The 14,452-nt window shown below is 40.8% G+C and overlaps 1 protein-coding gene across 1 annotated transcript in view; it reads right to left on the bottom strand.

Annotated features, from left to right (window-relative positions):
* Window positions 1-14,452, bottom strand: part of Catsperd (cation channel sperm associated auxiliary subunit delta) — a 53,225-nt gene that overhangs the window by 20,256 nt on the left and 18,517 nt on the right. Inside the window, exon 7 of the mRNA XM_057771696.1 lies at window positions 10,825-10,908. Coding sequence (XP_057627679.1) covers window positions 10,825-10,908 — 84 coding nt within the window. The remainder of the gene's footprint in view (window positions 1-10,824; window positions 10,909-14,452) is intronic.

The raw sequence follows: 14,452 nt of genomic DNA, 5'->3' as shown, positions 1-14,452 counted from the left end.
AGGCCTGAGACAGCAAACTCCAAAGGAGCAGAGCCAAGCACAGGAGCACTGAGCTACCTCCAGGAACAGGAATAACCAATGGGGTAACTAGAACTGCGGCACTGACTGTACCACGAGGAACAACCATCTGAGCTTTGGATTCACTGGCACCTAGAAGACTATTGAACAGAATCTCAGACAGCCCCAACCACACCTATTAGAGGAAAAGATGAGTAGAAAAGGTAAGATCACACGCTACACCACAAAGAGTAACATAATACCAGTAAAACCTAAAGACACTACAAAAATAAGACCTGAACAACCAAATATGGATGAACCAGAAACAATGACCTGAAATATAACTTCAAGAGAAGGTTTAAATTCTTAAAGATGAAACGAGAAAGTCCCTTATAGAAATTGAGGCAGAGACAAACAAAAAACTGAAAGATATCAGCAAATCACTTAAAGAAAACCAAGAAAAAGAAACTTAAACATATAAAAGAAACTATTCAGGAATTGAAAACTGAGACAGAAAAATATAAAGACGGCTGGAGAGATGGCTCAGGTGTTAAGAGCACTGACTGCTCTTTCAGAGGTCCTGAGTTCAATTCCCAGCAACCATATGGTGACTCACAGCCATCTGTAATGAGATCTGGTGCCCTCTTCTGGCCAGCAAGAAGACAGACAGAATACTGAATACATGATAAATAAATAAATCTTTAAAAAATATTAAAAAAGGAAAAAAATAAAGAAAACAAGCCGAAGGAATTATAGAAATAGAAATAATGAGAAAAAGATCAGGAACCACAAATGCAACATGAACAGCAGAATACAAGAAATGGAAGAGAGAATCTCAAGGGCTGAAGAGAACATAGAGGAAACAGACTCATCAGTTAAAGAAAACATTAAATCTAACAACAGCTTAACCCAAAATATCCATGAAATATGAGACTCCATGAAAAGGCCAAATCTTAGAATAATAGGTATAGAAGAGAAGAAAGAAGTTCAACTCAAAGGCACAGAAAATTTATTTAACAAAATCATAGAAGAAAACCTTCCCTACCTAAAGAAAGATATGCCTATGAAGATACAAGAAGCTTACAGAACACCAAACAGACTAGATCCAAAAAAGTCCTCTCACCACATAATAATCAAAACACTAAACATACAGAGTAAGGAAAGAATAATAAGAGCTGCAAAGGAAGAAGACCAAGTAACAAATAAAGATAGACCTATCAGAATTACACCTGACTTCTCAGTGGAGGCAATGAAACACAGAAGTGATGGAGGAAGGTCATTGGTTAATTAATAAGGAAACTGCTTGCCTGATAAGTTAGAACATAGGTGGGTGGAGTAAACAGAACAGAATGCTGGGAGGAAGAGGAAGTGAGAGAGACGCCATGCTGCTCCTCTCCGGGGCAGACGCGATGCAGCCAGCCGCCAGGTCAGACATGCTGAATCTTTCCTAGTATAAGCCACACAGATTATTAGAAATGGGTTAATCAAAATATGAGAATTAGCCAGTTAGAGGCTAGAGCTAGTGGGCCAAGCAGTGATTAAAAGAATACAGTTTGTGTGTTGTTATTTCGGAGCATAAGCTAGCCAGGCAGCCAGAAACTGTGCGGCAGGAACGCAGCCCGCAGCTCCATCAACAGAATGGCGCCCAGACATGGATAACTACATCCACAGAAAGCCTGAGAAAGCTTGGGAAAGAATAGAGTAAAGCATGTTTTCTTGGTAGCAGCAATTTCTCGGGTCTGCTCTGTTTGCTAGAGGCAAGCAAGCGCTCTCATCTAAGAGAGGCTTCCTGACTCAGCTTTAGCTGAAAAACCCTGCAGCTCATTAAGAGGTCCCACTTAAACGGTGTTGATGACAAGCTGAATACATGCTTTTCAGTTTTCAGCAATAGCAGGAAAAAAGCTGAGTTGTTTTAAAATGCCGGCTTTCTGGGCCGTCCTGCCAGGGCAAACTCTGACTCTTTGAGACAGGAGGTCAGCTACAGAGAGAGCGTTTGAGTGTTGTAGCTTGTTTGCTGGCAAGGACCTTGAAACGCCACAGAGTTGTGGCAATAAAAATGGCTACAGTGGGTACCTCAGCCATGAGCCTGGAAAGCTAAGGAATGGGCTGGATCTAGCCGACAAAGCCATGGCTTTAATCCTACCCATATTGCTCAGTAATTTAAAGGCTCATGTGGGCCGGGCGGTGGTGGCACACGCCTTTAATCCCAGCACTTGGGAGGCAGAGGCAGGTGAATCTCTGTGAGTTCGAGACCAGCCTGGTCTACAAGAGCTAGTTCCAGGACAGGCTCCAAAGCCACAGAGAAACCCTGTCTCGAAAAACCAAAAAAAAAATAAATAAATAAAATAAAGGCTCATGTGGTCAGAAGAGAGATACAGTAAAGAGAGATTAAAAAAACTTTAAATGATTTACAGTATGTTAAAAATATATATCGGCTTGAAAAAGAAAAAAGTTAAAGTTTTTAAAGTAAAGAAAGAGAGTAGTTGGGTGTGGTAGCACACACCTTTAATCCCAATGCCTGGGAGGCAGAGACTGATGGATCTCTGGGAGTTCAAGGACAGCCTGGTCTACAGAGTTATTCCAGGTCAAAGATATACAGAGAACCTGTCTCAAAAAGCAAAAAGTTGAAAGTAAAAATAAACAAAATAGAGTTAAAATAAAGCCTCACAAAGATGGAAAATACACAGAGAATTTTGATACTGTATGCTATTATGCTTTCTTTGAATTGTTTTAATGCTGAGGAAGGAGCAACAGCTGCTAAAAGTTATTTGTTTATAAATGCTGCTGAACTAATCCAAGATAGATATTTTGAAAATACCTTGACTTTAAAATTTGGATTTAAGGACATGATGCTTTGGAAAGGAGTTTCTTCTTTTGTTTTCACAGAGATGAGACCCTACGGATTGGTTTTATCCCAATATGGTATGATAGACCACGCCCTCCTGAAAGGTTGCTGTGAACACCTTCAAAAAATTACTTCACTCGACTGCTGAATAAGATGAATCTAGCACACAGGTTATACAATGAAAGACCTGAATAGCAGCGCCCCCATTCAGCAGGAAGCAGTTTGGAGAGAAATAACTGCACCCATGTTCCCATATATTGTTTATAAATGTTTTTTTACATTTAAGGAGGAGATGATATAGATGTTAATAATTTGCATTGATATGAATCTTGGTTTACTGATATTAATTTAAGGTCAATTTTATTATATGTATATGTATTTCTGACCTTGACTAAGGTATTGTGATTGTGTAGTTCATGTAAAAATGTAATATAAATAGGTTGTTAATAGATAATCATCTATAATAGTCAAGTTTGTAGTCATGTTAATTAGATTTTCTAGATGTGCATAGATATATTTCAGATAGGCATTCCTCATATCTTTCAAAGACTACAGAATATGACATTAATGTTTTAATAACTTAGGGTTTTTCATGACATTGAGACATGTCTGCTCCTGACAGCACCAATCTACTTCAAGAAGAAGATGGGCATCGAAGAGGCTCCTTAGGGAGTTGGTTAGCCATTTGGGCAAGAAACTGCTCTTGCCTGGACTGTTGCATAAACTGGACACAGAGAACCCACAGAGAGAGGACTGCTGAACTTGCCTAAAGGTGAGATGATCTTTCGGGGTTCCTAATTCATGAAAGAGTCTGCGAGACATTCTGCAGGACACAGCAGATAGTGACTGAACTGTCTTTGAAATTTCCTGCTTCATGGAAATATCTCTGGATACTATGGGCCTATAGGTCGAAGATGGATGCCCCAACGGTACAGAGGAACTTTGGGTGACTATCTAGGCAGCGAGATGTCTCTGTTATTTCTAGAGTTTGGAAGTTACTTATTTCTTGTTTGCTTGGGTAATATTGTATCCTTCTCGAGTCTTTGATGGAGTTCAAGAATAGATATAGTTTTCCTTAGTTATGATAAAGATAAAATAGATGTAAATATTGTAACTGTAATTCTTGCTTGATAACTGTTTTGTTATATGTAATTTTACTATGTTAACGTTAAAGCCTTCCTTTTTTGTTGTTTAACAGAAAAAGGGGAAATGATGGAGGAAGGTCATTGGTTAATTAATGAAGAAACTGCTTGGCCTAATAGGTTAGAACATAGGTGGGTAGAGTAAACAGAACAGAATGCTGGGAGGAAGAGGAAGTGAGAGAGACGCCATGCCACGCCTCTCCAGGGCAGACGTGATGCAGCCAGTTGCCAGGTCAGACATGCTGAATCTTTCCTAGTATAAGCCACACAGATTATTAGAAATGGGTTAATCAAAATATGAGAATTAGCCAGTTAGAGGCTAGAGCTAGTGGGCCAAGCAGTGATTAAAAGAATACAGTTTGTGTGTTGTTATTTCAGGGCATAAGCTAGCCAGGCAGCCAGGAGCCGGGCAGCAGGAACGCAGCCTGCAGCTCCATCTACACAGAAGGTCATGGTCAAGCATTATGCAGACATTAAGAGACCATGGATGCCAGCCCAGCCTACAATACCAAGCAAAACTATTGATCACCATAGAAGGACAAAACAAGATATTCTATGACATATCTAGATTTCACCAATACCTAGCCACAAACCCAGCCCTACACAAAATATTAGAAGGAAAACGCCAACCCAAGAAAGATGGCTACACCAACAAAATACACACAATTGATGATCTCATTAGAGAAAATCCCAAAGAAGAAATAAAATGCACAAATTAACATCACCAACTATGAAAACTAAATTAACAGGAGATAGCAACCACTGGTCATTAATATCCCTTAATGTAAATGGACTCAACTCACCCATAAAAAGGCACAGGCTAAAAGATTGGATACGAAAACAGAATCCATCCCTCTTCTGCATACAAGAAACATATCTACCTCAAAGACAGACATCGTCTCAGAGAAAAAGGTTGGGAAAAATTGGACCAGTCAAATGGACTTAAGAAACAAGCGGGTGTAGCTATCTTAATATCTAACAAAATAGACTTCAAGCTAAAATCAGTCAATAGAGACAAAGAAGGACATTTCATATTAGTCACAGGAAAAATCCATCAGGAGGAAATTTCAATACTGAACATCTATGCCCCAAATACAAGAGCACCGTCATATGTCAAAGAAACACTTCTAAAGCTTAAATCATACATTAAACCCCGCACACTAATAGTGGGAGAATTCAACACTCCCCTCTCACCACTGGACACGTCAAGCAGACGAAAAATGAACAGAGAAATAAGAGAACTAACAGATGTTATGACTCAAATGGACTTAATAGACATCTATAGAATATTCCATCCAAACAGAAAAGAATATACCTTCTTCTCAGCACCTCATAGAACCTTCACAAAAATTGACCACATACTCAGTAACAAAACAAACCTCAACAAATACAAAAAAATTGGAATGACCCAATGTACCTTATCAGATCACCATGGTTTAAAACTAGAAGTCAACAACAATGCTAATTGCAGAAAACCCACAAACACATGGAAATTAAACAATGCTCACCTGAATCATCAATGAGTCAAGAAAAAAATAAAGGGGGAAATTAAAGACTTCCTAAAATTCAATGAAAATGACCACACAACATATCCAAATATATGGGACACAATGAAAGCAGTGCTAAAAGGCAAGTTCCTAGCACTAAATGCCTACATAAAGAAACTGGAAAAATCCCACACTAGTGAATTAACAGAACATTTGAAAACTTTAGAACAAAAAGAAGCAAACTTACCTAAGAGAACTAGATGGCAGTAAATAATCAAATCGAGTGCTGAAATCAACAAAATAGAAACAAAGAAAACAATACAAAGAATCTATGAGACAAAGGGTTGGTCCTTTGAGAAAATCAACAAAATAGACAAACCTTTATCCAAACTAAACATTAGGCAGAAGAGAAAATACCCATATTAACAATATCAGAAATGAAAAGGGGGACATAACAACAGACATGGAAGAAATACAGAGGATCATCAGGTGATATTTTGAGAACCTGTACTCCACAAAATTTGAAAACTTTCTGGATAAATATCACTTACCAAAATTAAATCAAGACCATATAAGCAAATTAAACAGAACTATAAGTGCTGAAGAAATAGAAACAGTCATCAAAAGTCTCCCAATCAAAAAAAGCCCAGGACCAGATGGTTTCAGCTCAGAATTCTTCAGGACTTTCAAAGAGAACTAATACCAATACTCCTCAAATTGTTCCACACAATAGAAACAGAAGGAACATTGCCAAACTCTTTTTATGAGGCTACAATTACCCAATACCCAAACCACAGAAAAGACATTACTAAGAAAGAGAATTACAGACCAATCTCACTCATGAACATTGATGCAAAAATTCTAAATAAAATACTGGCAAATCAAATCCAAGAATACATCAGAAACATCATCTGCCATGACCAAGTCGGCTTCATCCCATAGATGCAGGAATGGTTCAACATATGAAAATCTGTCAACATAATCCACCATATAAACAAACTGAAAAATAAAAACCACATGATCATCTCATTAGATGACGAAAAAGCATTTGACAAAGTACAACATCCCTTCACGATAAAGGTCTTGGAGAGAGCAGGGATAAAGGAACATACCTAAATATGATAAAGGCAATCTACAGCAAGCCAACAGCCAACATCAAACTAAATAGAGAGAAACTCCCAGCAATTCCACTGAAATCAGAAACAAGACAAGTGCAGTGAAGGAGCTGAGGGCTGCGTTCCTGCTGCCTGGCTCCTGGCTGCCTGGCTAGTTTATGCCCTAAAATAACAACACACAAACTGTATTTATTTAAACACTGTCTGGCCCATTAGTTTCAGCCTCTTATTGGCTAATTCTCACATCTTGCTTAACCCATTTCTAATAATCTGTGTAGCACCACAAAGTGATGGCTTACGGGGAAAGATTCAGCATGTCTGACCTGTGTCCATCTTGGGCAGGAGCTTCATCGCGTCTGACCCAGAGAGGAGAGGCATGGCGATTACCTTGCTTACCTTCTTCCCAGCATTCTGTTCTGTCTACTACACCGACCTAATTTTCTGACCAATCAGACCAAGCAGTTTCCTTTATTGATTAACCAATGAAACAACAGATTGACAAATGACCTTCCCACATCAGACAAGGTTGTCCACTCTCTTTATTTCTATTCAATATAGTTCTTGAGGTCCTAGCTAGAGCAATAAGACACCAAAGGGAAGCCGGGCGGTGGTGGCGCACGCCTTTAATCCCAGCACTTGGGAGGCAGAGGCAGGTGAATCTCTGTGAGTTCGAGACCAGCCTGGTCTACAAGAGCTAGTTCCAGGACAGGCTCCAAAGCTGCAGAGAAACCCTGTCTCGAAAAACCAAAAAAAAAAAAAAAAAAAGACACCAAAGGGAGATCAAGGGGATACAAATTGGAAAAGAAGAAGTCAAACTCTCACTGTGATATGATAGTTTACATAAGTGATCCCAAAAATTCTACCAAGGAACTTCTACAACTCATAAACACTTTCAGCAATGTAGCAGGATACAAGATTAACCCCCCAAAAATCAGTAGCCCTCCTGTACACAGATGATAAATGACTGGGGGAAAAAATCAGAGAATAAACACCCTTCACAATAGCCACAAACAGCATAAAATATCAGAGTAACTCTAACCAAACAAGTGGAAGACTTCTATGACAAGAACTTTAAATCTTTAAGAAAGAAATTGAAGAAGACACAAGAAAGTGGAAAGACCTCCCATGCTCTTGGGTAGGCAGAATTAACATAGTAAAAATGGCAATCTTACCAAAAGCAATCTACAGATTCAATGCAATGCCTATCAAAATCCCAGAAAAATTCTTCAAAGACCTCCAAAGAATGGTACTCAACTTCCTTTGGAAAAGCAAAACACCGAGGATAGCCAAAACAATACTGTACAATAAAAGAACTTCTGGAGGCATCACAATCCCTGACTTCAAACTCTACTACAGAGCTCCAGTACAGAAAACAGCCTGGTATTGGCATAAGAACAGACAGGAGGATTAATGGAACCAAATAGAAGACCCAGATATCAATCCGCACATCTTTGAACACCTGATTTTTGACAAAGCAGCAAAAAATATCAAATGAAAAAAAGAAAACATATTTAACAAGTGATGCTAGCATAACTGAATATCAACATGTAGAAGAATGAAAATAGACCCATATCTATCACCATGCACAAAACTCAAGTCCAAATAGATCAAAGACCTCAACATAAAGCCAGCCACACAGAACCTTATAAAAGAGAAAGTGGGAAGTAAACTTGAACACATTGGCACAGGGAACCACTTCCTAAATAGAACCCCAGCAGCACAGACACTGAGAGAAGCAATTAATAAATGGGACCTCCTGAAACTGAAAAACTTCTGTAAAGCAAAGCATATGGTCGACAAGACAAAATGACAACGTACAGAATGGGAAAAGATCTTCACTGACCCCACATCAGACAGAGGTTTCATCTCCAAAATATACAAAGAACTCAAGAAATTGGACACCAATAGATCACATAATCCAATAAAAAAGAAAAATGGAGTACAGACCTAAACAGAGAACTCTCAACAGAGGAATCTAAAATGGCTGAAAGACACTTAAGAAAATGTTCAACATCTTTAGTCATCAGAGAAATGCAAATCAAAACAACTCTGAGATTCCATCCTACACCTGTAAAAATGGCCAAGATAAAAAACACTGATGACAACTTATGCTGGAGAGGTTGTGGGGTAAAGGGAACACTTCTGCATTGCTGGTGGGAATTCAAGCTAGTACAACCCCTTTGGATGTCAGTGTGGCGATTTCTCAGAAAATTAGGAAACAAGCCGGGCAGTGGTGGCGCATACCTTTAATTCCAGCACTTGGGAGGCAGAGGCAGGTGAATCTCTGTGAGTTCGAGACCAGCCTGGTCTACAAGAGCTAGTTCCAGGACAGGCTCCAAAGCCACAGAGAAACCGTGTCTCGAAAAACCAAAAAAAAAAAAAAAAAATAGTAAACAACCTACAACCTTCCTCAAGACCTCAAGACCCAATTATACCACTTTTGGGTTTATATCCAAAGGATGCTCAATCGTGCCACAAGGACATGTGTTCAACTATGTTCATAGCAGCTTTGTTTGTCACAGCCAGAACCTGGAAATAACCTAAATGCCCCTCAACTGAAGAATGGATAAGAAAAATGTGGTACATTTACACAATGGAGTACTACACAGCAGAAAAAAATAACAACAGTTTGAATTTGGCGGGAAAATGGATGGAATTATAAAACATTATTTTGAGTGAGATAACCCAGACACAGAAAGCCAATTATCACATGTACTCACTCATAGGTGGTTTTTAAACATAAAGCAAGAGCTGGAGAGATGGCTCAGAGGTTAAGAGCATCACCTGCTCTTCCAAAGGTCCTGAGTTCAATTCCCAGCAACCACATGGTGGCTCACAACCATCTGTAATGACGTCTGGTGCCCTCTTCTGGCCTGCAGGCATACACACAGACAGAATATTGTATACATAAACATAAAGCAAAGAAAGCCAGCCTACAAACCACATTTCCAGAGAACTTAGACAATAATGAGGACACTAAGAGAGACTCACATAGATCTAATCTACTTGGAAAGTAGAAAGTATAAAAAGACAAGATCTCCTGAGTAAATTGGGTGCATGGGGATCTTGGGGAAGGGTTGAAGAATGGAGAGGTGGGGCAGGGAGGGGATCAGAGAAAAATGTAGAGCTCAATGAAGATCAATTTAAAAAAAGTACTAGGTAGAGAGTTAGGGGGCAGAAAATCACCTTTAATATATTCTGCTTTGGTCACAGTATGGATTAGCAATGAAGACCTGCTTAGGACCCCCAATGAGGGTGGATGAGTGTTTGTGTGGATGGATAAATGGATCCGTACATGAGTGTACAGGTGGGTGGTGTGGTGGTTTCAATAAAAATGTCCCCTATATAGGGGCTGGAGAGTTGGCTTAGTGGCTAAGAGTTCTGGCTATTCTTTCAGAAGTCCTGTATTCAATTCCCAGCACCCACACGGTAGCTCACAGCTCCACCTCCAGGGGAATCTGACTCCCACACAGACATAACATGCAGGCAAAACACCAATGCACATGAAATAAAGTAAAAATAAATCATTTTTTGAAAAAATGTTCCACATAGGTCCATAGGGAGTGGCACTGTTTGAAGGTGTGGCCTTGTTGGAGTGGGCGTGGCTTTGTTGAAGGAACTATGTCACTAGGGGGTGGGCTTTGAGGTCTCAGAAGCTCAGGCCTGGCTGGTTGTTCACAATTAACTTCAGCTGACTGCGCATTAAGTTGTAGAACCCTCAGCTCCTTCTCCAGCACCATGTCTGTCTGCATCCTTCCATGCCTCCCACCATGACCATAATGGAGTAAACCTCTGAAATTGTGAACCATCCCTAATTAAATGTTTCCCTTTATAAAAGTTGCCATGATCATGGCAATAGAAACCCTAACTATGATAGGTGGGTAGATGGATGGGTGGGTGGGTAGAGGGCTGGCTGACGGATGAACTGGCGGGTAGGTGGGTGGGTGGTTAGCTGACAGATGACGAGACGCATAAGCGGTTCCCGAATGGGCAGACGAATGGAAAGATCAGTGTACCTCAGACTACCTGCCTAGCAGGCCACGTCCTCCAAACGTTTGGGACAGACACAGGAGGGTGAGAAATTCAAGACAATCTTGGCTATGTGAGGTCCTATCTCAAACTAAGAAAGTAATAAACAAACTTAAAAATCCCAAAGAGCTGTGACCGCCATATCCCCCCACCCCCAGCTCTGCTCCCAAGTCTCTGAGAGCTCCATCCACACACTAAGATGTACTCACCTTTTTGTCTTTAACCACGAGTATCCCCACCTGAGACACGGAATTGAGGTAGAATATGCCTCCTAACGTTCCCGTAAACTTTTTCTGTGGAACAAACAAACGGTGTGTGTGAATGAGATTTGGTGATAGTAACACATTTATCGTTTGAGACATTTAGCCCTGATAGAATCTACATCATTTGCCTAGCTCAGGACGGCAAATCTGCCTCTAGGACAGAGCAGCCACAGCGAGGGTCAAGGACAACACCTGTCTTCTGTGGGGGCAGGGGTGACACCAGTCACCCGACAAGCCCAGTTCTGTGGTCCATATCTCCCTGCTTTTTCAGCCCCACATTTTTTTTTAAATTGATATTTATTGAGCTCTACATTTTTCTCTGCTCCCCTCCCTGTCTCTCCCCTCCCTGCCTTCAATCCTCCCCCAAGGTCCCCATGCTTCCAATTTACTCAGGAGATCTTGTCTTTTTCTACTTTCTACTTCCCATGTAGATTAGATCTATGTAAGTCTCTCTTACTGTTCGTATTGTTGTCTAAGTTCTCTGGAAATGTGGTTTGTAGGCTGGCTTTCTTTGCTTTATGTTTAAAAACCACCTATGAGTGAGTACATGTGATAATTGTCTTTCTGTGTCTGGGTTACCTCACTCAAAATAATGTTTTCTAGTTCCATTCATTTTCCTGCAAATTCAAGGTGTTGTTATTTTTTTTTTCTGCTGTGTGGTACTCCATTGTGTACCACATTTTTCTTATCCATTCTTCAGTCAAGGGACATATAGGTTGTTTCCAGGTTCTGGCTATGACAAACAAAGCTGCTATGAACATAGTTGAGAACATGCCCTTGTGGCACGATTGAGCATCCTTTGGATATATACCCAGAAGTGGTATTATTAGGTCTTGAGGAAGCTTGTTTCCTAATTTTCTGAGAAATCGCCACACTGACATCCAAAGGGGTTGTACCAGCTTGCATTCCCACCAGCAATGCAGGAGTGTTCCCTTTTCCCTACAACCTCTCCAGCATAAGTTGTCATCAGTGTTTTTGATCTTGGCCATTTTTACAGGTGTAACATAGAATCTCAGAGTTGTTTTGATTTGCATTTCTCTGATGACTAAGGATGTTGAACATTTCCTTAAGTGTCTTTCAGCCATTTTAGATTCTTCTGTTGAGAGTTCTCTGTTTAGGTCTGTACTCCATTTTTCTTTTTTATTGGATTATGTGATCTATTGGTGTCCAATTTCTTTAGTATATTTTGGAGATTAGACCTCCGTCTGATGTGGGGTTAGTGAAGATCTTTTCCCATTCTGTAGGTTGTCATTTTGTCTTGTTGATGGTGTCCTTTGCTTTACAGAAGCTTTTCAGTTTCAGGAGGTCCCATTTATTAATTGTTTCTCTCAGTGTCTGTGCTGCTGGGGTTCTATTTAGGAAGTGGTTCCCTGTGCCAATGCTTTCAAGTGTACTTCCCACTTTCTCTTCTATAAGGTTCAGTGTGGCTGGCCTTATGTTGAGGTCTTTGATCTATTTGGACTTGAGTTTTGTGCATAGTGATAGATATGGGTCTATTTTCACTCTTCTACTTGTTGGTATCCAGTTATGCCAGCAACACTTGTTAAATATGCTTTTTTCCATTTTTTATTTTTTGCTTCTTTATCAAAGATCAGGTGTTCAAAGATGTATGGATTGATATCCGGGTCTTCTAGTCATTTTCATTGGTCCTCCTGTCTGTTCTTATGCCAATACCAGGCTGTTTTCAGTACTGGAGCTCTGTAGTAGAGTTTGAAGTCAGGGATTGTGATGCCTCTAGAAGTTCTTTTATTGTACAGGATTGTTTTGGCTATCCTCGGTGTTTTGCTTTTTCAAATGAAGTTGAGTACCGTTCTTTCGAGGTCTTTAAAGAATTTTGCTGGGATTATGATGGGCATTGTGTTGAATCTGTCAGCCCCACATTTTCTAAGATAAATGTTTTAGATTTACTTCTATGTTTTATGTGTATGAGTGCTTCTCTGCAGGCCAGAAGAGGGCACCGGATCTCCTAACAGACAGTTGTGAGCCACCATGTGTGTGCTGAGAATTGAACTCAGGTTCTCTGGAAGAACAACCAGTGCTCTTAACCTCTGAGACATCTCTCCAGCCTGATGCTGATATTTTTAAAAGATTTACTTTTTCATTTTTAATTATGTGTGTGTATCTATGTGTGAGTAGGTGCAGATGCCACTGGAGACCAGAATAGGGGTTTGGGTCCTTCGGGGCTGGAGTTGTGCCTGTTTGGAAGCTGCCTGATAAAGGCAGCAGGAACTAAACTCAGGTTCTCTGCAGCCACAGCCAGAGTGCTGAGCCAGGGAGCCATCTTTCCAGGCACGGGTTTTGACTGGACAGGAAGTACCCAATGCTTGAAGCTCAGGCTCAGGAGCCTTACAAGCTCAAAACCATGGGCTCCATGCCCAGCATCCCATAAACCAAGTTCAACACTTAGGAAGTGGAGGATCAAGACTTCGTAGTCTGAGGTGACACAATATTATGAAATTATCTCTGGACCCCCTCCCCAAAACTGAACTTTTGCTGGACCTCACAGCTAAGCTCATAACACACATTGAAGTTCCTTAAAACTTAAGGGTGCTTAGTGGCACACCCCTTTAATCTCAGCACTCAGGAGGCAGAGGCAGGCGCATTTTTGAGTTTGAGGCCAAACTGGGCTACAGAGGGAGCTCTAGGACAGCCAGGGTTACATGGAGTAAACTTATCTCAAGAATTCAAGAACAACGAGAACAATTAAGACTGCTGTCCTCCCATGTGCTTGGCCTGTCTGTTCAACCTGCCTTTAAGAGAACCACGTAAAGCCAGCCTTGCTGTGCTCAGCGTTCCCATGTGTGGTAGCTGGGTAGCTGCATTCTTTTTTCTTTTCTTTTCTTTTTTCTTTCTTTCTTTCTTTCTTTTTTTTTTTTGTGGCATGTCCGCACTAAAAGCATGCTCCACCATGCCCAGCCATAGCTACAATCTTAAATCGTGTACTCTCCCATGCCTCTGACCTAGGGTAATGTCATCAGGTCAGAAGCAACCTTGACAACAGATAGCCACAGAAGTCAGAGTGGCCTTTGCATAGTGCTTGGGAATGCTCACGTGTGGAAGAGCCACTGGGGTCAGGAAACGCCTGCTTGCTGGTGAACCCTCTCAGAGATTTCTGTAAAGAATCCTTTGCCCACTGGCAAGCATCTTCGTCTGAGGTGATGCAATATTGTCAGCGTCTGCTGATCACCTTCAGTCCCAGCATTTAAGAGATAAAATCAGGCAGAACTCTGTGAGTTTGAGGCTAGTCTGGGCTACACAATGAGAGCCTGTCTTTAAAACAAGCCCAGAACCTGAGCAAACCTCTCCCCTTCCCCAGGTTGCTTTCTGTATTGTTCAATAAATACCAAGCAAAATCCTTTTTAAGGATTTAAGATTTTGAATGATGTGGGGACAGTCATTCAAGCAGGCATAGACACAACAGGCAGACTACAGATAGACTAGTAAGTAACCACAGGCTAGACCAACAGATACACAGGGAGAGAAGGGGAGTGTTCCAATTTGGGCTCACTGATGGACAAACAAACCCCAGAGGACTGCTGTGTTTTCCTTCCTTGGTGGACGCCAGGCGTTTCGG

Source organism: Chionomys nivalis, chromosome 6, assembly GCF_950005125.1.
Source record: "Chionomys nivalis chromosome 6, mChiNiv1.1, whole genome shotgun sequence".
Taxonomy (NCBI): domain Eukaryota; kingdom Metazoa; phylum Chordata; class Mammalia; order Rodentia; family Cricetidae; genus Chionomys; species Chionomys nivalis.
The sequence above is the reverse complement of the archived record's forward strand: the minus strand, read 5'-3'. Positions and strand labels throughout refer to the sequence as shown.